This window comes from Orycteropus afer, unplaced genomic scaffold (genome assembly GCF_000298275.1).
Source record: "Orycteropus afer afer isolate SDZICR_OR568_19922 unplaced genomic scaffold, OryAfe1.0 scaffold00005, whole genome shotgun sequence".
NCBI lineage: Eukaryota > Metazoa > Chordata > Mammalia > Tubulidentata > Orycteropodidae > Orycteropus > Orycteropus afer.
This window is the reverse complement of record NW_006921592.1, coordinates 19,012,279-19,036,496: the sequence shown is the minus strand read 5'-3', so window position 1 is coordinate 19,036,496 and position 24,218 is coordinate 19,012,279. Positions and strand designations below refer to the sequence as shown.

General features: G+C 41.5%; 1 protein-coding gene across 1 annotated transcript in view; it reads left to right on the top strand.

Annotated features, from left to right (window-relative positions):
- FRMD3 (FERM domain containing 3) overlaps positions 1-24,218 on the top strand; it is a 393,413-nt gene that overhangs the window by 318,760 nt on the left and 50,435 nt on the right. The window contains exons 8-12 of the mRNA XM_007938846.2: positions 329-417; positions 3,680-3,743; positions 5,318-5,406; positions 15,082-15,156; positions 16,594-16,662. Of these exons, the coding sequence (XP_007937037.1) occupies positions 329-417; positions 3,680-3,743; positions 5,318-5,406; positions 15,082-15,156; positions 16,594-16,662 (386 nt within the window). The remainder of the gene's footprint in view (positions 1-328; positions 418-3,679; positions 3,744-5,317; positions 5,407-15,081; positions 15,157-16,593; positions 16,663-24,218) is intronic.

The window sequence follows — 24,218 nt, the reverse complement described above, 5'->3', positions numbered from 1 at the left end:
ATCTCTCCAAGGAGTGTATCCACCAGATGTAAATGTTCACCCTATATCCCTGGCTATTATTTGGCTGGCAATCACTGGAGTGAGTTCAATTCCACACCTGAAGGATAACTAGGGGCCATAGGCCTGGGGGTGTCACCAGGCCCTCTCAGACAGTAAACCTTGTCATTTTTTATGAATCTGAATTCTATTCCACATTGTTCTCCTACTCTATCCAGGATCTCCTGCACTGATCCCTTTCCAAGTAGTTGACAGTAGCTGGGCACCATCTAGTTCTGGTCTCATGGTCATACAGCCTAATCCAAATAGATTTTTGTTTCTACTTTTTCAGGATTCAACAGGCACAACAACGTTTTTAGGATTCACAGCTGCAGGCTTTGTAGTATTCCAGGGAAATAAGAGAATCCATTTGATAAAGTGGTGAGTACTTCTTCGGAAAACTATTTTACTGTTGTTCTTAATCTCCCCCTCTCCCCGTTTGGCTTGACTTGAAAAATGCCCTGTATCCATGTCTTTGCCCTAGAGCTTCATCATGAAGGATTTGTCATCTATGATAAATCAATCTTAGGTTCCCCTGGCTTAGTGAGGAGTTGGATTGTCAAGCTGAGGAGTCTACTCAGGAGACTTGGGAAGTGTCTCAGGTCCAAGAGCCCTGCCTCCATAGAGAAGGCATCCAGTGATTCCTTATCAATAGTTTCTGCTACTCTGGCCCAAAGGGGCACCCACAAGGTGGGTCAGAGCTGGTTAAAGATGCCAGATCCCTCAAGCAACTCATAACCCACTCTTTGTCCCTCAGTCTCACCACTCTCCTCTTGTTGGATCCTCGGCAACTTCACTCTTTGTTATCCCATGTATTAGTTAAGTTGCTTTTGGTTAAAAGCAACAGGAAAGTCTTCTCACAGTGGCTTACACGTAAGAAGACTATTACTTTTACAAATAAAAATTTTTACAAATAAAAGTTCCAGAAGGAGCTTGGTTAACTTAACTTCCTAACCTGCCATGAAGGACTTGGATCTCTCCCTTTTCTCCCTGCCATCCTAGAGTGTTGGCCTTTGTCCCCAGGCCTGTGATCATTAGATGGTCATGCAGCTTTGACCATCACACTTCCACACAGTAACACCCAGAGCCTGGGAAAACAGCTCCTTTCAAGTGTCTCCTTTTAAAATAACTTTTTTTTGCAGCCTTCCCATATATGTAATTGGTCAAGATTAGGTCATATGCCCCTTCTTAAGTCAGTCCTTACCAAGAAGAATGGGAACTCAGTGACAGTTAGGTTGAATCAAAATCTGTCCTCCTGGGCTTGGGAAGAAGGTAATCTGCATAACCATGACCTTAAGAATGAAGTCTAGGTTGTGTCAGTAATGAAGCAGGGGACAGATTAATCAATGGTGACCACAGTGCCTGTTATATCTAGTTTTTGTAAAGAGTGAGAGAAACTAAACACTACATATGTGTTGGAATGTTGTAAGGCTTAGTCTTGTTCATACCTAACTTGACTCATCCACTCCCTGATTACTCTTGACAGGAACTATCACCCCTGTGTCTCACTGGGTGGTGGGCTCATTCCTTCAGCCTGAGCAATTGTGTCTGAAGTTCTTTGGTTGGCAGTGGACCACCCTCAGACCTGTGTTGGAAATGCTCTCTTGCACCTACTGGAGCCTCAGTTCCATAGCTCTATTAGCTTCAGAGTTTCTTCCCAAACCCACTGCCATTGACTTGATTCTGATTCATAGTGACTCCATAGAACAGAGTAGAACTGCCCATAGGGTTTGCAAGGCTGTAAATCTTGATGTAAGCAGACTGTCTCATCTTTCTCCTGCTGATTGGCTGGTGGGCTCAAACAGTTGACCTTTTGGTTAGCAGCCAAATGCCTTAACCACTGCACCATCAGAGCTCTGTAGAGTTTCTTTCAGCACCTCTTTATTGAGTTCCTCCAACCTCTGCACTATCCTCTTAGCATATACTCTTTTAGTACCTGCCTGCCTTTCAAATTTTCTCTATTAGATTACATCAGTCAACTAATATATACTTTGCTCCATACACCTACTGCCCCTTTTCCTGGTCAGACCTCTCCTCTGAGATACCCAGTTTCTCTAATAGCTTCCTTATCCTTTCTGTTGCCTCTTACTCAGTTCATACTTTTGACACACACGCGCGCGCACACACACACACACACACACCAGGCCCTAATTGTTCTCTTCTTCTACAATGCACATTCTCAAAACTCTGGTTTGCCTTTATAATAAATCACTTAGCTTCTCTGTTTATGTATCCATAAAATGGGGGTCAATAATACCTGGTTGCCTATAGGAAGGGAAGTCAATGGTGGGAGAACATAATGAAAGAATATGTGTGAGAGTGCTTTGTAAATCTGGTGTGAGTTGTGAACCATAAAGTATACACATGTAACAGGTGGTGGGATACAGTTTTTTTGTATTTTTATCATCTGCAAAGAAGTTCCAATGTTAAGTCACCTTTGATCCATTTCATAATAGGTTTCCTAAGGATCCCTACTGACTTTGGAGAGTGTGAGTAATTTGAGGACTTCATCCATACTGCCCTAGAGATGGAAAAGGGAGCTAGATCTTCAGGTTTCTGAGTTGCTTGAGCCCTAGAAGTGGTTAGGTTACAACTTGACAGGTCTCAGTTGCAAATTATTTATAAATCTCTCACCTCTTTCAGCCTCAGTTTCTTCTTGGATACATTAAAGAGTTGAAATGAATGATCTGAGAGCCATTTGTTTTGGGGTTTTGCATCTGATCTACATCTTTTGGGGGGTCCTGATGGGGTGCTGATGCCTTTCCAGCCTCTGCTTAGGCCATGTGTGTTTGTAACAACCATTTACATCTTAGTAAAACAAATTATCTTCCCACATTATTCTTATTTGTATGTGTGCATGTTTTAACTTCCTTTAAGCTTTGCCATTCTCATAAAACCTCTACCTAAGTTAAAACAGCTTAATGTGACCTCATGAGACATGCAACACTATCCTGTGAATTAGACCAAAGGAATAAAAATAAAATTCTTTCTTATCTCTTTGTATACATCTTCCCAACAAGGAGATGGCTTGGGGTATATGTTTCAGGTAGCCCCTTAGGATAAAACCTAAAGTCACTCTTTTAACTATAGTTTGTCATTCTTCAAGGTATTCTCACCATTTTGAGCATCTCAATTATAAAAAAACAATTCTTTTATAAACAGAGAAAGCAGGAATGAAAATTTTGCGACATAGTGTATGTGCTTCTTGAACATGGATGAGAAATAATGAGGGAGACAGTTACTGTGAATCCATATCCTTTCATTAACTGAATCTGAAAATAACCACATTCTTCCTACCTCACAAAGTGGGCAGGCCAATTATTGTTGTTTTGATCATTAATGCAGACAGAATCCCTAGAGTTCCTCAGAAGAAAGCTGCAGCCTAAATGTGAGGAATGGAATAAATAATTCTGAGCTGCCTACGGATCTTCTCTTGGGGAAGGAAATTGCTGTATAATTCATTTGGGGGCTCTTTGCTACTCATTATGCCTTCACCGATGATAAGATAATATCTTGTTTCATTGCAGTCTGCTTGGCATTTGTGAATCAGCCAGGTTCCTGTGGGAAAGCCAGGTACCTTGGTTAACTGCCTTTTTTTTTCTTTCTTTCTGTCTTCTTACTCAAAGAGATTTTCTTTTCTTAGGCCAGATGTCTGCAAATTGAAGTTTGAAGGGAAGACATTTTATGTGATTGGCACCCAGAAAGAGGTCAGATACTGTTTTTCTAACTACCTGTTGCTTGTGCAAGTGTAAGTGTGTATTCATGAAAGAGATTTAGGAATAAAACATGCCTTTATGATTGTAGCCATAAAAGGCCACCACTTTGAATTGTGTGGTAATAATAGGGGCTATGTGCTGAAAACGTTTTAAAGATAAATAAATACTATTAGCATTTATATATATTATAAATATACTATACCCATCCACTGCCATTGAGTTGATTCTGACTCACAGTGACCTCTATTGGATTTTCCAAGGCTGTAAATCTATATGGAAGTGAATTGCCTCATTTTCCTTTCACAGAGCAGCTGGTAGGTTTGAACCTCCGACTGCCTGTTTTGCAGCCAAATACCTCACCCACTGTGCCACCAGAGCTCCTTATAAATATATTATACATATTTATAAAATTCTAGCTTCTGTCAAGTTGACCTCTACTCATGCACAACCTTACGTACAACAGAATGAAAGATTGCGTAGTCATTTTGCCGGCATAATTCAAGTCCATTTTTGTGACACTTGTGTCAATCCATCTCACCAAGGGTTTCCCTTGCCCTCATTGGCCCTTTACTTCACCAAATATAATGTCCTCCTCTAGTGTTTGCTTGCTTCTGATGATGTGTCCAAAGCAAGCAAGCCAGGCAGTGTTCTGTTGTGGTCCATAAAGATTTCATTGGCTAATTTTTGGAAGTAGATCACCTGGACTTTCTTCCTAGGCTGTCTTAATCTGGAAGTTCTGCTGAAACCTGTCCACTATGGGTGACTCTGCTAGTATTGACATACCAGTGACATAGCTTCTAGTATCCTAGCAACATGCAATCTACCTCAATATGACAAGCTGACAGACAGGTGATGGATATGTATGTGTGTGTGTGTGTGTGTGTAAACAAATATAAATCAATAAAGTCAGTGAGCAATGCCAACTGTATACCTCTGTGCAAAAAATAGACTGGGATAGATTTGACATATACAGGATAGACTCTTTCTTATCTCTGTAAATCACCAAGATACAGATTTATGAAAGGAGTGAAGAATACTTACAAAGCTAGATATCAAATGGTGCTGGTTGGAGTGTTATAAAGTTTGTAAATCCTTAGAGTGTTAAACTAAAGGAGTTGCCAGATATAGGTCAAGTTCATTCAAGAAGACTTTTTGAAGGAGGCCATTACTGAGATTTTGAACCTCAGAGCTAAGTCTGGAAGCTTGGGGATTCTCTGGGTGTGAGTTTTCAGCTCAAGTACTAGTTTATTCAAGGATGGTAGGTACATTTTTAGGCTAATGCAAGTCTGATAGGTAAGTAGTCTGTGCCTGCAGTGTTGAGAAGGATTGCAAGGCTGATTTTTAATCAGAAGCAAGACTTAGATGGATTCATGATGTTGGCAAAGAGTGAGGGAGGGGGGAATACAATTTCAACAACACTTTTAGAACATATTAACATGCATAGATTATTTAAAATATGTTTAGTAGGAGACAGGATTTCAATAAGTAAATACCTAAAGAAAACTTAAAAAAATATAAACTTGACTTCTTAACAAACCCTTTTATGTTTGGGTATTTTTTATTAGAAAAAAGCAATGTTGGCATTCCATACTTCAACCCCAGCTGCCTGCAAGCATCTTTGGAAGTGTGGAGTGGAGAATCAGGCCTTTTATAAGTAAGCAATTTTATTCATTTAATCATAAAGTTTTAAAAGCATTTGTAGAGTCCTTGTGTTTTGCTAATGGATGCATATTCATTTCTTTTAGTGCAATCCTTTTATTATATTTATTGTATTTAAATGAATTACAAATTTTGTACATTGTACAGGGTGACTCCCAACCCCTATTTTTCAACCGAGTCTTGAGCTCTGTGTTAGGTGTTTCCCATAGAATCACTAACTGGTCATTGCTTTCCTTTGTTTTCTTTTTTTTTTTTTGCATTCTTGTTTCCATTAAACATGTCACAGGATCTATCTTTGGTTGGATGCCCCCCTAGAAGCAGAGACTGAGACAAAGAATTTAGTGCCAGTAGCTTATTTGGGATGTGAGCACTAAATATGCCACTAGGGGAAGGGGGGAAGTGAGAAGCTGAAGCAAGAGACATGAGCTGCATTATCAGCAGAGCCTGGGTTCAGCTCTGTTGTAGAACTCTGGGAGACTACAGAAATACCTCAAAGCTCTCCCAACCCATGGGCAAACAGTCTGGATTGTTTATCGACCAATTCTCCATTCATTTGGTTGAAGGATAGTTTAGAGGGCAGAGTTAATACCGTCTGGCACTTCTGGCTTATTCTGAGTATGAGTTAAATGAGCTCCTGTGATTGGAAAGACCTTCAGCAAAAAGTCACCTGTATTCACAGTAAGAAGCCTCTAGTATATAGGGATGAGAGGCAAAAGGTTTATGTGTAAAATGCCATCAGAGTCTAGAAATGTAGGAAGTTAAGAGCTGAACCAAACCAAAACCAAACTCACTGCCGTTGAGTCAGAGCCAACTCATAGCGACCCCTCCTTGGGTTTCCAAGGTGGTATCACTATGGAAGTAGATTGCCCAACCTTCCTTTCGAGAACAAGACCTTAAAAACCACCCATAAAACCATCAGGTTTCACAAGTGGTTCAAATTTAGGATCTTTCCACCTAGTTCTACCTTCCCTCCTCTGAGAACCACTTGCTGATGGGAGGAGCAGTGGTGATTGATGGAAGCAGTCAAGAACATGGCTTTGGCCAGCCCAGGATATTGGCACTGTCCAACCCCAGAGCTCACCAAGGTGGCTTTTACTCCCACGCTGAAGATCTACCTTACGCATGAGACTCACCGCTCTGCACATGCTGAGTCTCTGAAAACTCCTAGACTTTGGCTGATGAGCACTATTAGGAAAATGATGGCTTGGAAATGATTTTCCAACTTTTTTTCAGCCACAGAATACTTTTCCTTGAATGAAGTATAGGCCAAGCCCAGCATGTAAAAGAGAGAAACTGTGGTGTTAGTGGTGACTAGGGTTGGGACTGTGGACTGTAGACCCTTCCTATTGCTTTCTGCCCCTCAGGAGTTAGGGTGACCACTCATCCCAGTTTGCCTGGGACTTTACAAGGCTTAGCACTGAGAGTCCCACATCCCCAGAAGTCCCTCAGTTCAAGGCAAACCCAGTCAGGAGCATAATTTGAAAATCTGGACAAGATGATCCTCAAAATGCTGTGATTGTAAGAATGACAGGAAGAGGTGGTACCTTGTTAGACTTCCCTGTGGTTGTTACTATCCCAAGGACATCTGTGAGAATCTTTACTCCATCTGTGTGTCTCCTGCAGTATTAGGGACTGGTTAAGAAATACCTGCTGGGCTCTGAAAAATCAGCACACCCAGACCTCTCCATCCACAAGAGCACCAAGAGAGGGAGGCTCACAGGGCTTGGCACTCTCAGGCTTTAGTCCAAGCCTAAATGATTAAAAAAAAAAATTTTTTAATACTCATGTAATTTAATACCATGTAATTCACCCTTTAAAAGTATACACTTTAGTGGGTTTTAATATATTCACATAATTGTGAAACCATTACCACCATCTAATTCCAGTACATTTTCATCATCCCCCAAAGAAACCCCTTCTTATTAGCACTCACTCCTCAATTTCCCCTGAAAACTCCCTCAGTTCCCTGGCAGCCACTAATCTGCTCTCTGCTTATATGGATTTGTCAATTCTGGACATTTTACATTAATAGAATCATATAATATGTGGTCTTTTGTATATGGTTTCTTTCACTTAGCATAATGTTTTCAAGGTTCTTTCAAAATTTCATCCCTTTTTATGGCCGAAAATACTGTTTTGTAGATATACCGAATTTTGTTTATCTATTCATCAGTTGACAGACATTTTGATTGTTTCCATTTTTTTACTATTTTGAATGGTGCTGCTATGAACAAGTATGTACAAGTTTTGTGTGGACAATTCTCTTGGGTCTTTATCTAAGAGCAGAATTGCTGGGTCATGTGGTAACTCTGTATAGTAACTTTTTGAGGATCTGCTATACTATTCTAGGAGCTCTCATCTTCCTCCTTTAGTGAAATCATCTAGGCCCTGTCAAAGGTAGAGACATTTAGTTACTTTTTTGAATGAGTATTTTCTTACAAATGAAGGCCATGGTAAATGGAGTCAAGAAACAAAGCACAAACAAAACATATATTACGTAACTTTTATTGTAGATATTTAGGTCCATATCTGTCTCCCCAGCTCAATTTGATCCCTCTGAGGCTAGGAACTAGGTTTTCTTTATCTTTTTATTCCCTGAAGATAAAGAGAAGACATACAGAAAATATTGAGTGAATCAAATCAATAAGACATAGGTTCCTGTTATCAGAGGCTAAAAAGGGAAATAAAAATAAAATACTAGAGGGAACCCCAGAAGAGAGGCTGAGTCTTGCTGTTGAGGAAACTAGGAAGTAAATGGTCGTTTTGGGTGGAGGAAGGACATGCTGGCCAGAATAAGATACCAAAGTAGAAGAGTAGAAGACATACATTGGGGAGAATGAATGGCCAAGACTAGAGCAAAGGATGGGTGGGATAAAAAGGAAGGTAAGACTGGAAACAGATATTGGGACCAGATAAGAAGGAAAGTCTTGAAAAACTACAGCCAGTGTGAAATAGAAAGCAGAGGAGTAAAGGTATGTTTATTGTTACTGATGACCCATTATTGTTGTTATTAGCTGCTGTCAAATCAGTTCCAACTAATGGCGTCCCCACGTACAACAGAACAAAATGTTGCCTGGCCTGTATCAACTTCATTAGTTATCTTGAGCCCGTTATTGTAGCCATTGTGTATTTTAAGAGCTTTTCGACCTAGATAGCTCATCTTCCAGCACCACATCAGATAATATTCTGTCCCGCTCCACTGGGTTTTCATTGGCTAATTTTCAGAAGTAGATAGTCAGGCCTTTCTTCCTGGTCTGTCTTAGTGTGGAAGATCTGCTGAAACATGTTCATCGTGATGACCTTGTTGGTATTTGAAATACCAGTGACACAGCTTCCAGCGTCACAGTAACATGCAAGCCATCACAGCACAACAAATTGACATGTGGGTGGTGCTTGACAACCCATAGGCATGCGTCATGGGACAGGAGGTAGAAGAAGAGAACCTTGAGGAAGGGGCAGGCCTTTTTTTAGAACCAACTCAGTGAGTCATATTTGAAAGGACTTTAGTACACTCTTGCAGATCCTTTAGTGAAATCCCACAGCTCCTATCAAAGTATCACTTAGAGGTATGAGCTAGTTATTGTGCACACATGTTACATTGACATGTATGAGGAAGGCATTTGGTAGATGGAGTGAAGAACAAAGGCAAAAACAGGATTGAGAAGAGAGGAAGTGAGAAAAAACTGCAATCTGGGGAATCTTTTCTTTTTTTGGTGGTAAAAATATAAATAACAAAACATTTGCCGATTCAACAATTTTACCCACATACTTTAGTTACTTTTTTTCACACATTTTTGGATAAAATGATTAGCTGGCAGCTAGCAAAGAGGTCAATTTGATCAGTTTGACCAGCACTTTAGTAAGGCCATGGCAACCCCATCTCCCATTACAATTTCCATCTGTCACTGGAGGCTTGGATGTTGCTATGATGCTGAACAGGTTTCAGCAGAGCTTCCAGACTAAGACAGGAAGGAGGAAAGGCCTGTAAATTAGCCAGTGAAAATCCTATGGATCACAGTGTCTGATTGCATTGCATATAAGGTTGTCATGAGTCAGAAGCCACTTGGCAGCAGCTGATACGAGCAGTAATTGTACCAATCTGAAATTTGCCAGGAGAGAGGTTACTGACTCACTGTGGGACCTTGGAAGCACCACCTGAGCTCTCTTTGGCCTCAGCCTTCTACCTGCAGAATGGAGGGCCGGGAACACATTGTGCCCTTGCTGCATCACTGTGGCATAGAAGGACAAGCATGGGCTGTGAAAGTGAATGGCTTTGAGTTTGAATTTAGACTCTGTTGCTCACTAGCAATGTGGCCTGGAACAAAGCATTTAAACTCTTTGAGCCCCATATTTATTTTTCATCTGTATAATGTAATTGATACTACCTGCCTTGCAGTATATAGTTCTTTTGGGTGCATGGCTCATTGATAAATGGTAGCTGTTGCTCTTACTGTTGTTACCACCTCTGCTAATGATGAAAAGTTTCGGGGCATTGGTTGAATGCAGAGCCCAGTCTCTTTGATTTTGAAGAGCTCTGATTCTATTAAACTCAGGGATGGGAGCCTGTTTCCTCTGCTGCGCCTGTCCCTTTCCCAGGCAGAAGGTCTGGCCCTGCTTCCAGTGCTGTGCTCCTTTTCAGCTGGCAGAGCAAGGCCTTGATCTTGTTTCCTTGGTTAGAGGTGGTTTGCCCCCCTCCTTTTGTACTTCACCTGCCATGTGAGCAGGGGGCCCTATGAATTTCCTAGTGCACTTTTAAGGCATGAATGTGCTGCTGGCTGTCTCCTGGCCTGAGGCCATCAGGCTCTGAGGCTTGCTGCCTGGAAATGGAGCCCAGAACCAGAAACCCTGGTCCAGACCCCAGGGGAATCACCAGATTCATACATAGACAGTTACTGCCTAAGAGCTTCTTTTGTACCATGTGTTTACTATATGATGCCTACCCCCCACCCCCCACCACTCCACCCTGAGCATGGGGTTCACGTTCCTGGCGCTGGTTCACTGCACACTCATTGCAGGTGCTGAAGGAGGCACTGGCTCACGATGTTCTGGTTCCAGGCATCTTTATTTCACACCTGCGTTATGCCGTGCACTGTGTGGGGACCCAAATGACACACTCTGTCCCTGGTTTTGTATAGAACATATTTCAGGGAATAACTAAACCAAACCTATTACCACTGAGTTGATTCTGACTCACAGCGATCCTCTGGGACAGAGTAGAACTGCCCCACAGGGTGTCTAAGCTATAATCTTTACAGAAGCAGACTGCCTCATCTTTCTTCCAAGGAACAGCTGGTGGGTTTGAATTGCCAACCTTTCAGTTAGCAACCAACAGCTTAACCACTGCATCACCAGAGCTTCTTATTATGTTTCATAGATAACCCATTCTAACTCCATCAACTAGTGCCTCCTAAAATTTAATGAGCATGTGAATTACCTGGAGATCTTAAAATGTGGATTCTGATTTAATGGGTCTGCATTGGGGCGTGATGCTTCATATTTCTCCTCCAGCGCCCACGTGATACTGGGGTTACCTGTCTATGGACCATATGATGAGTAATAAGGTTCTAAATCAGTGGTTCTCAGCCCTGACCACACATTAGAATCACCTCGGGACATCACTGAGTGATGCAAATGGTTAACACACTCAGCTGCTGACCAAAAGGTTGGAGGTACAAGTCCACCCAGAGGTGCTTCAGAAGAAAGCTTTGTTGATCAACTTCTAAAATATCAGCCCTTGAGAATCCTCTGGAACACAGTCATCCTCTGACACACTTGGGATCATCATGAGTTAGAGTCAACCAAATGGTAACTGCTTTATTATGGTTTATTTGGCCATAGAAAGAATGAAGTTCTGATACATGCTATGACATGGGTGAGCCTTGAAAACATGATGCAGAGTAAAAAAAAGCCAGACATGAAGGGGGAAATATTACATGATACCATTCATGCTGACTGATCAGAATAGGCAAGTCCATAGAGACAGAAAGATAGGAGATGTAAAGAAGGGAGATGGAGGGAGTATCGTGGGCATGGGGTCTCTTTCTGGGATGATGAAAATACTATAGTATGATATAGTGGTGATCGACACACAACTCTGAGAATATAGTAAAAACCACTGAACTGTATACTTTAAAAGGGTGAACTTTATGATATGGGAATTATATTGCTATAAAGCTGTAATAAAAAAATATATATTAGAATCTATGATGAGGGGTCAAGGTGTTGGTTGCAATGTTTCCCAAGGGATGCTGATGTGCTGCTGAGGGTTAAAAATCTTGCTCTGACCCACAATTTTCAAATGTGGTCCCTGAATCATTATCAGCATCTCCTGGGAACTTGTTAAAAAGGAAGATAGTTGGGCTCCACTCCCAACTTCCTGAATCAGAAAGTTGGGTCAAAATGCCCTTCATTTGATTCTAATGCTTGCTAAAGTTTGAGAACCAGTATGTCTGATGCATTAGTTTTGAAATACTGACATCTGACAACCTGGATTCTTCCCATTTCTGTCACGTGGCCAATGTTCAGTGACTTTACGCCTCTGTACCTCAGTTTCCTCATCTAAAACTATGTATCTCTTACTCCTAGAGGAGACTTGTAGGGATAAAATGAGTTAGTATAGTAAAAGTGCTTTGAATACTGCATGATCCATAGTAAGGACTCAATAATAACATATGCTATTATTGTTATTATCATTCCAGGAGCTATAAACCATGATCCCAATGGAAAACTGTAGTTCTAATTTAAAACACAGCCACAGTGTCAAGATTGGGCAGGGCAATTCTCTAGTGGCTCTGTGTGTAGTGGCTACCCTGATAGTTCTCATGAGCAGCAGCAGCAGGAGGCAAATACCAGGTGACCATTTGGGTACACAGTTGTTCCCAAGTGTTGGGACACTGGGGACTGTCAGGGTTTGTCTGTGAGGTCAGATGTCTGAGCACAGTCAAAGCTCCTGTGTTGGGATTTTGATGGGAAATTGGAGGTAGAAGTGGAGAGAGATAAGACAGGATTGAAAGAAGGAAAGAAGAGAAGAGAGAATTGCTGCTTTAATGGGTGTGAATTCACTGCTTTTGGTGACAAGACTGTCCCTCTGGGCTTGCTGTTAACATGAGAGCCTGGTAAACAGAGAGCCTGGAATGTTTCAGCTAGAGTTACAGCATACAGGCTCTTCTGTTTGCTTTCAGAGTGTTAAACACTCACTGTTCCCTGCAATCCTCATGATTTAAAGGAGTTACTTTTATAGTGAGAAGGCAATGGAGAGGTTTTGAGAGTATTTGAGCTTCTTAACATGTATATTTTGAGAGTAATATTAGGGTGAAAGGGTGGAATGAAGGTAAGTAGGAACATCTGGTGATCTACTTCTTCAAACTCAACCACTGAAAGCCCTAAACTTTGAAAACACAGTTCTACTCTGATGTACATGGAGTCACCATGAGTTCAGATCACTCAATAGCAGGACTGGTGTTAAGTTTGAATCTCAAACACCCCAATTGAGGCTATTAATCATTTCCTTTTTAACAAACTAGCTTGCTCAAAGGATCCTTAGAAACTTAAAACAAAAAAAGCAAGGAGGGGAAAAAAAAGGCAGAAACATCTTCCAAAATTTCTCCTCCCCCTACCTCTAATGACCAGGAGCAGCAGCCACCAAGAGGGTGGAGAGAGAGAGAAGGTGCTGTCCTTTTCTCACGCTCCCTTGGTAATGTGTCAGACCTCACGACTCTCTAGGGCGCAGGAGCAGACATGGCAGAGCAGGCATGTTCTCACAGAAGGAAGACAGCTTGCTGGCGTGCACTCTGACTTGTATTCTTTTGACTGGGTGTGCTCTGGACTGAAACTCTGGCCTGCAGCCTGTCTGTCCTGATGTCAAGCCCCGAGTTGTGGATCTTATGTGCTCCGCTCTGTCCTTAGGGCTCTTGCACTATCCTCTCTGGACCCCTGCCTTGATAGTAACCCTCCTCCCTGCGCCTGCACTCCCCCTCGCATCTGCCTGTGCTTATCATTTGTAGTTGATACTGCTCTCCATTGTCTGGTGCTCTTTACAGAGGTAGACTTACCCTCACGGTCATTACTATGCTTGGGCATGGGTGGCTGGCAGGTAACAGGGATGTCATTCCGCAATTAGTTGGGAGTGGGTTGGGAGAGTTCTTTGCAAAAGATGCTACCATGTCTTTCCATTATCCTTTGACAAAGACCAAAAGCCTTAACAAGAACTACTTAAAGTCAGGTCCTGCAAAATTTCGCCTCTGACTAATTCTTAGCCATTCTGTATATTCGTTTTCTTTCTTCATTAAAATAATAGTAACAACAAAAACATGGGAAATGCACTAGTCCTTTTAGGGCCTTTGTGCCTGCTGACCTTCAGACAGGAACACCCTTCACAGTCTACAACACTCCCCTTGTTAGCACCTTCCCATCTTTGGATCTCAACTCAGAAGTCCCTTCCTCAGGACCTCTTCCTAGGCTTTCCAGACCAGATCAGCTCCCACACACTCTCATTGCAATTTTTTCCTTCATAGCCAGCACCACAGTTTGTAATTACATTTATTTTCTTGGTTCTGGATCAATATCCATTTTCCCCTGTAGACCTAAAACTCCATGAATGCGGAGACCAAGTGTCTTTCCGGGCTTAGTTTGGGAGCATGGTCGGCAATCAGTAAATATTTGCTGAGTGAAGGAATGAAGACCTCAAGAGGCGGAAGACTCACTAGGTGTGGCCCTGGCTGCATGCCCAACATTGCTATTGAACATTGCTCAGAATTCTATAGAGCATATTGTTTCATGTGTTAAGATTTTTTGATGACCCATATTTGAAATGATCCTAAACTCTAGGGGACCTGTTCTGATTTGTTGGATTTAACTGCATAAAGCACAAAGTTGCTGACATAGAGGCGTCCTCAGCTTTGTAACACAAATTTGGTACCCTGCATGCTGACTCTGGGCAGCCATGTCCTCAACTGTTTTTGAGAGTGTTGTTGTTTAGCTCTTATTTACGGGTATGGCTGAGTGGTGCTGAATCAGGGCCTGGCTGGGCTCCTCATTCCATGTGAATCTTAGTCATCTACCAGTGTGGGTTCTTTTAAAGGGCACTGGATCATAGTGACTTCACTCAAGAATACACAGAAGCCAGTGACCCATTTCTATGATGACATGGTCCCTTGGCTCCTTCTCTTAGCACAGTTAGTGGGTTTCTTGTGACATAGTGATCAGTATTGCTGGGAAGCTGTTTTCTGATGTAGTGTTGATATGGGCACAAGCAAGAAAGGGCCCCCAGCACCATGGAACTTACGGATGCATGTCACAAAATGCCACCCTCTCAAGATCTTTCAAAATTTGAAAAGAATCCCTTCTGATTATTGATACAGCCTGGTCCTTTTTATAGATGGTAACCCACAAGTGGTTTATGAAATCAAATGTGTGCATCATGACCAGCATTTAAAAAAAAAAAAAAAGAAAGAAAGAAAATGGCATAGAAAATATCAGCTTGCAAAACACATGGTAAAAGTTACTATCTTCTTGTGAAACTGCTCTTTTAGTTTTGTGGATGTGCACTAAATCACAATATAAAATGTATTTCTTTCTTACAGTCAAAAAACTCATATTGCCATAGCTCTGTGTCATGTCTTACTTGGACTTGCCAATGTCATTGCCACCTCTGCTCTGCTTTTTCTTAAAGGTATGCCAAATCCAGTCAGATCAAGACTGTGTCAAGCAGCAAGATATTTTTTAAAGGAAGTAGATTTCGATATAGGTGAGTACCACTGGTTCCATTTCAAGTGCTAGGTTAGGGTGGGAACAGCCATTATTTCTTTGAATATTTTGCTTGTAAATAAGTGCACTTTGACTTGTGCCTTTATTTTAGTCTTCCCCTTTCTACTCCATTCATCTCTTCTGCTCATGGAGTCTCCTCAAACTCCATAGTAACTCACCTTGTGGAAGAGAGAAGGGGTGGTAGGGGAGCTCTGGTGGCATAGTGTCTAAGGCATTTGACTGCTAACCAGAAGGCTGCCAGTTTCAAACTCACCAGCCACTCCTCAGAAGGAAGGTTGGGCAATCTACTTCTGTAGTGATACCGCTTTGGAAGCCCAAGGAGGAGTCGCTATGAGTTGGATCTGACTTGACGGCAGTGAGTTTGGTTTTGGTTTATGCATTGCTTAATGATCTGTTTTGTCCTGCTGGATGTGTCCTACTGCATAGATGTCTGTGGTTCCATGAGGTATTCCTTTTCTTATTTAATGATAAAGACTCTAAACCCAGACTCCTGTAGCACTGGACCACAGGTGGGATACAGGCAGGTAAGGCAATGGATATGGTGCTGGGTGCAGGCTCTAGGGCTTTGTCTGATGGACAGTGGGTGGCGGAGGGCATGGGGAGGCTGTGAGGTCTGGGCTGCTCCTACTGCTCAGGCGGGTGGAACAGCAGGCAGGATTGGGTATGCTCTGCTCTCTCCTTACCAGCTTCCTCTTACTTCACTCCCACCAATGCCCTCTTAGCCACCACCACTGCTGGGGCCTGTTCCTCTGGCCTCTGCCAGCAGCTCCAGCAGCAGTAGCAGCAGCGGCAATGAAGATGACTGGAGCAGGTTCCCATAAAGTTTTAACATGGTCTTCTCACAACATCCAAATCACATAACATCCTATTTCACAGAATGTATCATGGACATTAAGTGATGCATACCTGTATACATATATACATATTACATGTACACACAAAGAGCCCTGGTGATGCAATGGTCAATCATTTGGCTGCTAACCACTAAAGATCGGCCGATTAAAACCACCAGCCATTCCATGGGAGAAAAGACCAAATGATCTGCTCCTTTAAAGATTTCAGCCCAGGAAACCCTATGGGACAGTTGTAATCTGTCCTATAGAGTCAATTGACTCAACAGCACCTAACAAAAACAACAGACCTACACACATATACCAAAAACCAAACCCACTGCCATTGAGTCAATTCTGGATTCATATAAGACAGAGTATAACTGCCCCATAGGGTTTATAAGGCCATAAATCTTTATGAAAGCAGACTGCCTCATCTTTCTCCTGCAGAGCAATTGATGGGTTTGAACCACCAACCTTTGGGATAGCAGCCCAATGCTTTATCCACAGCATCAGCAGAGCTCTCTCACACATATACATATACATAGGGCATCTGTGCATGTATGTTGTATTTCTGTCTTTTGCAGTGGTAAAGTTGCTAAAGAGGTGGTGGAAGCCAGCTCCAAAATCCAGCGGGAGCCTCCTGAGGTACAGAGGTGAGTGGATGGTCTCTGGAGGGCTCTGGTGGCTTCTAAGATGGGCTGAGGAATGTAAAGTTTGGCTTCTCCAAATCCTCTATAACCTTCTTGCATGTGGTGACATCCAGCACTTAAACAAAGACAATAAGTCTCCTTAATGGGTGTAGAGCACACAAAAAGAAGTAATGGTCCTCTAAACCATCTTTTGTCTCTGGTCGCAGGCATGGTACTCTCATCGTCACAGAATTCTCCCTCAGTTGGATTTGGCTTGACCATGACTTGAATGCATCTGGGCTTCCATTTTGAGTTTTTTGCTCTGTGGAGAGTCATGGGCTTGATTAGGCCTGAGAGTGTCATGTGAAGGAGCAGATATGTGTGAGGCATGGTCATGCCATGTCCTGGCCAAACCAGTCATCCTCCTCACTATTCTTGCCTTTTCCACCAGACTTGACTGGTTTCCATTTTCCTGACTCCCTCTACACTACTTCACAAGAGTGAGTGCTCACCTTTCAGTGGCCAGTGTACTCCCAAGAGCCACTCAGAGGAAGGAAGGAAGGACTTAGACATTATTGGTTCAGGGGGTTTTGTTGTTGTTAGTTGCTGTCACCCAGTCCTGCACCATTTCCATGAGCATTAATATTTTTGAGTAAATTGTTGAGAGCCTTCCAACCGAGGAGGCTCAGCTTCCAGCACTATATTGGACAATATCTGTTGTGATTCATAAGGTTTTCATTGACTAATTTTAGGAAGTCAATCATTAAGACTTTCTTCCTAATCTCTCTTGATCTGGAAGTTCCAATGCAACCTGTCCACCATGGGTGAAGCTGCTAGTATTTGAAATACCAGTGGCATAGTTGCCCAGCATCACAGCAACACACAAGCCACCACAAAAATGACAAAGTGATGGGTGGTAGGGTTCAAAGGTACACAACTCCTAATTAAGGTAACAATGTTTGGTAATTCATCTGAATTAAGTAGTCTCTTGGTCACACTGGACTTGATGCCACCACAATGAACACATTTCATTGTGTGTCCTAAATCTCAACCATGCTAAATACCTAATACTGAACACCCTTACCATGATTCTTCTCCCTCTTAAGGCAATCATAAGCAATATACTTCAGGGAGTTCCTCATTCACTGGTTGGCACCTGTTCTCACTTCCCCATCTTTAGAATGTGCCTGAGTCTCCTTTATGCTCAGATTTGAGTATCCTCTATTTCCAGGGTGACCAAGTGAATTGAGTGCCTCTCTACCTTGTCACTCAGTTGTTGGTCAGGAAGAAGCTGTGATCTTACGGCAGTGCCACCAAGCTGGCCTACTGTGGGCCTCCAGACAGCTTCACTCTCATGTAGGGAGCAGAACCTCTGCTGGCTCAAGATCCCACACAGATGTGTGTAGAGAAAATAACTCACTCCCACTTTTGGATGACCTTTTGTATAGGTATCGTGTAGAAGTCTGCAAACGTAATCTTTCCTGCTTTGAAAAGCAGGAGGAAACAGCAAAGGGAGGGAAGCTGCAACATCGTGGCTGGGGTCTCTACATTATAATACCTACAAACATCTTTATCTTGCCCATCAATGAGAACAGACTTTTTTTTTTTTTATCACCTCCCCTGCCCTAGATTGTTGTTATTCAGTGGTGAAGAAAATAAGATGAGAAAATGGTAAAATATACTATCTAAACTTTTCTAGAATCTTTAAAAATAAAATATACTATTTAAACTTGGAGCTGGACTTGACCTCAGAGATTACCTAGTTCAATGCTGTTTCATTGATAAACAAACTTGAGTCTTAGAGAAATGTAATGATTGATTCAAGGTCATAAATCTCTGATGGAAACCCCAAGACTAGTACTCCAGTGTCTTGCTTCTGAATCTTGAGCTCTTTCTCTGTAGCATCTGCCACCTGAAACCTTCTGACTTTCTCTTAGAAGCTGAGAGGCAGAGCTGTCCCAGTGGCTCAGCTTGGGTTTTATTCTTCCAGCTTAAAATTTCACACACACACCATACTCTATGCTGAGTAGTTATCTTGATGCTATAAATACAAGGGAAGGTTTTTTTAAAAAACAGCTTTTTTTTTTTTTTTTAGCTAAAATTCACATACCATACAATTCACCCATTTAAAGTGCACCCTTCAGTGACTTATAGCATATTCAGAGTTGTGCATCTAACACAACAATAAATTTTAGAATATTTTCATCATCCCTCAAAAAACCCTGTACCTATTAATAGTCATTCCATATTCCATATTGCCCCTGACCTTTAATCTGTTCTAATCTACTTTATGTCTCTATAAACCAAAAACCAAACCAAACTCACTGCCATTGAGTTGAGTCCAACTCATAGTGACCCCCATTGTGTTTCTGAGGTGGTAAATCTTTATGGAAGTAGATTTCCCCATCTTCATTCCATGGAGCAGTTTGAATCACTAACCTTCTGGTTAGCAGTCAAATGTCTTAGGCACCGTGCCACCAGAGCTCTCTATAGACTTGCCTATTCTGGGCATTTCATATAAATGGAATCACACAATATGTGGTTCTTTGTGATTGGCTTCTTTGATTTAGCATTATGTTTTCAAGGTTTATCCATGTTACAGCATGTATCAGTACTTCATTCCTTTTTAGTGCTGAATAATATTCCATTGTGTGGATATTTCACATTTTGTTTATCCATTCATAAGTTGATGGACTTTTGAGTTGTTTCCACTCTTGCTTTTTTGAATAATGCTGCTATGAACAAGTTTTTATATGGACATGTTTTCATTTCTCTTGGGTATAAATCTAGGAGGAGAATTGCTAGATCTATGGTAACTCTGTGTTTAACCATTTCAGGAATCGTCAGACTGTTTTCCAAAATGGCAGCTATTTTATATTCCTACCAGCAATGTATGAGGTTCCAATTGCTCCACATCCTTACTGACACTTGTTATTATCTGTCTTATTGATTGTAGCCATCCTAGCAGGCATGAAGTGGTCTCATTGTGGTTTTGATTTGCCTTTCTCCAATGGCTAATCAGGAGCTCTGGTAGCATAGTGCCTAAGGCACTTGACAGCTAACCAGAAGGCTGGCAGTTCAAACCCACCAACCACTTCTGGGAAGGAAGGTTGGGCAATCTGCTTCTGTAATGATACCGCCTCAGAAACCCAAGTAGGAGTCACTATGAGTCAGGTGTGACTCGATGGCACATAACAACAACAATGGCTAATGATGTTGAGCATCTTTTCACATGCTTATTGACCATTTGTGTCTCTTCTTTGGATAAATGTCTATTCAAGTCTTGCTCATTTTTAAATTATTTGTCTTTTTATTATTGAGCTATAATCATTCTTTATATATTATGTATACAAATCTCTTCTCAGATATATGATTTGCAAAAATTTTCTTCCATTCTGTGAATTATCATTTAATTTTCTTGATGGTACCCTTTAAAACATAAACCGAAAAAAAACCTCATTGCCGTCAAGTCAGTTCCAACTGATGGTAACCCCCATTGGGTTTCCAAGGCTGTAAATCTTTACAGAAGTAGATTGCCCCATCTTCCTTCCACAGAGCACCTGGTTGTTTGAACCACTGACCTTCTGGTTAGCAGCCAAATGCCTTATCCACTATGCCACCAGAACTCCTTTTAAAACATAAAGTGTTTTTGTTCTTTATTTTTAAGTGATATAGATTTTGTCTATTTTTTCTTTTGTTGCTTGTTCTTTTGGTGTTATATTTAAGAAACTATTGCCTAATCTATGATCATGAAAATTTATTCCTATTTTCTTCTAAGCATTTTATAGTTTTAGCTCTTAGGTTTAAGTCTTTGTTTCAGTTTGAATTAATTTTTGTATATGGTGTGAGGCAGGGATCCAACCTCATTCTTTTGTTGAAAAGGCTTTTGTTTTCCCATTTAATTGGCCTAGTACTCTTAGCATTCCTTGGGTTGTAAATGATCCTCACATGGCATCTTCCCTGTGTGTCTGTCTTTCTGGGTCTGTCCTCCCATTTAAGACACTACTCTGAAGTGATTAGGTTTAAGACTCATCTTACTCCAGTGTGACCTCATTAAAATAACAAATGAAAAATCCTGTTTCCAAACAGAGTCATATTCACAGGAACAGAGATTAAGACTTCATCATATCTTTTTGGGGGACACAATTCAGTCCATAATGTTGTTGTTGTTGTTATGTGCCGTCGAGTCGGCCCCGTTTCCGAGGCAGTATCACTACGGAAGTAGGATTGCCCAACCTTCCTTCCGAGGAGTGGCTGGTGGGTTTGAACCACCAGCCATCTGGTTAGCAGGCAAGTGTCTTAGCCACTATGCTACCAGAGCTCCCTCAGTCCATAATCAGTCCATAATAGATGGTGATATTATTATTATCATCTCTCATCGGATAATGGGAAGCTAGACTCTGACAGATAGGAACATATTAAGGTCCTTTAAGATGGAGATTTTGGCAGTTTGATAACAGGGTCACGCCACTTTCTTTCTCCTCAAGGAGTGGTGCAGGAATTCCATGAGCCTCATTGTAGTCACTCTATTTTATGCTGCCATTCTTTGAAACCAAAAATGGAATATATTTAGAGTTCCCAAAGGTCATCTTTCTACCTCATAGAGTTCTTAACAGTTTGATTCAGAAGTTACTCTCTAGTAAATATAATCACAAGGGGATTCTGAGAGTGGAGAAACTTGGCATACACTACCTAGCCTGGCTGGGGAGACCCTGCTGTGGAAGCAGATAACTCAGGTTCTAGGGAAGAGTGAAAACCTATTGGAATCTCCAGCACCTCTTCAAGAAGAGTGCCTGATACAGTGGGACTATGCAGAGCTAAAATGGCAGGACTTGAGGACTGAAAGTTCAGAGCTTGTGAGCAGAGTCCCTTCCAGGCATTGTCGAATAAATCATTCAGAAAGGCAGTGGGGAATATCATAAAGCACTGGCCTAGGATCTGTGTTTGCCTCCTGGATCTGCCATGTGACAGTCTTTAGTTAAGTTATATCACCTCATTAAGTCTCACTTTCATTCTCTGCACATACGGTATTTTTGTTGCCTATCTCACAGGCACATTAAAACAAAACAAACAAACAAACAAAAGAATGAGGCAAATTACATACAAAAGCACTTTGTGAACTAAAAGAGGTCATTCTAATTCTGGTATTCTATTTTTCATTAAGGACTCCCTGAGTGGTGCAACTGGTTAAGTGCTTGACTATTAGCCAAGAGGTTGGCTGTATGAACCCACCCAGAGGCACCTTGGAAGATAGGCCTGGCCATCTAGGAAGCAGCTCTACTCTGCACACATGGGGTCTACATAAATTGGGATCAGATTGACAACAACTAACAACATTTTTCATTAGAGCAACTATGTTGGTGTGCTTTTGTTTTACATAAACAATGGGAGATACCTGAGTCAGTTAGCAACTTTATGAAAGTTGCAAGGAGAGTTAATTAAAAAGAATAATCTTCAGTTTAAAATCATTGGTAGGGAAGATGGGAGACTTGCCTTTTAATTCTAATTAAATTCAATTTAAATTTAATTAAATTAAAATTCTAATTAATTTCTCCAAACAAGGTCACATTCACAAAGGTTAGTAACCCAACCTATCTTTTTGGGGAAAATTCAATCCATTACAGGCTCAGTAAAAAAAAAAAATTAGAAAGTCAGGGTTCTAGCACTAAGTTAGTTCCTTAAGGCAGGGAGCACAGTTCCCCTGAACCTGCCAGACTGTCTAGTGCATACATATCAGCTGCAAAAATAAAAGGTTGTAGAATGAAATGACAAAGAAAAGGACCCCATGGTTAAGCACATCCTTATACATTTCTTTTCCAGCCTGTGCTGGAGAGCAGTTTTCCCATTCAAGATGCTAACTGGCTGCCTGCTTCTCTTCCCCCACCCCATGCCCATCAGAAATGCCCATGCTATAAGGAAGTCCTTTCAACCAGCCTCAAGAACACCCGTGGCTATCTGAAATGACAACTTGTGTCAAGCCATGATTGCATTCAGTTTTTTCAAGCCTGAACATCCCTTAGCAAGGTGCCAAGCAAGGTGAAAAATGGGGTGGTGTAAGGCACATAAATGAATGGGTCAGTCTCTGCCCTGAAGAAGCTTACCCTCCAGCCAAGATGGCTGCTGATATAATTACAGAGTGAGAAAGATGACCACTGCCTGAGTTGTAAAAGAAAAAGGGGAAAGAGAGAGAGAATATGTGTGTGTGGGTGTGTGTGGGTGTTGCAAGGGACAATCCAGCAAGATGTCAAGGGGAAGAAGACATTTGCACAGTCTTTTTGAAGTATGGATTGGTTTTGACAGGAAACATGGGGAGGGGAAGGGTGCTCACTCCCTTACCTGCAGGCCTACATCCCTGTCTGTCAGGGCAGACAACTGGTCTCCCTAGAACAGAGAGTGTAAACTGGTTTCCCAAGTGCCAGCCAATAGTCTTGGTAAAGACATTTACATGGTTTCCTTGCTGTCTGTTGCCCATCACAAGCACTGACACATGTGTGTGCTCCTTTCTGAAGGAGAAAACGGAGCTGGGTTCCATGACTTATTAGTGAGGAGGGTGTGAATTTGAATGGAAATATTTAATAAAAATTAAATATTAAACATTGGATGTCCAGCAACACAAAAATAGCTTGTAACTGTAGATGTCTGTGCCGTCTGTCTGACAGGGTTTTATTGCTGTTGTTAACTTAAATTACTTTGAGCCATGTCCTTCATTCACTTTTTCATGTATCTAGGTCAGTGATACCTGCCTCCAATGTCTTTTTTATACACTCATGACTTTTTTATTTTTTGAAATTGGGTATATAAAAATATACATGTTAAGAAGCTCAAGTATAGCATGAATCACGGAGCTGGCGCGGGATCAGGCAGTGTTTCTTTCTGCTGTGCATGGGGTCACTATAAGTCGGAAACGATTCAACGGCACCTGACAACAACAGTGACATGTTAAGAAGCATCTGTCGTTTCAACGTTCTTCACATGTACAATTCAGTGACATGAATTATGCTTATCATGTTCATCCATCACCATTATCTCTTTCCAAATTCTTCCATCACCCTTAGCAGAAGCTTAGTGTCCCCTAAGCCATGAGTTCTCCTTTCCCCTCTTTCCCACCTATCTCTGTTTGTTGTTGTTGTTGTTTGCTGTCAAGTCAGACCCAATTCATGGCAACCCATCCTTGGGTTTCTGAGGCAGTATCATTACAGACGTTGATTGCCCAACCTTCCTTCCAATAACCACCAATAAACTTCGGTCTCAATGTATTAGGCTATCCTAGATATGCCATGTGAGTGGTATCATATAATATTTGTCCTTTTGTGCCTGACATATTTCACTCCACATAATGTTTTTGAGGGTCATCCATATTGTAGCATCAGGACTTCATTTCTCATTATGGCTGAGTGATATTCCATTGTATGTATAGACCACATTTTTAAAATGCATTCATAGATTGATATTTACACTGTTTCTACTTGTTGGCTACTGTGAATAATGCTGCAGTGAACATTGGTGTACATGTGTCTGTCTTCATGCCTTTTTAAAATGTCTGTCTTGTCACCTAGCATGCCAAACCCTAATGGCATATG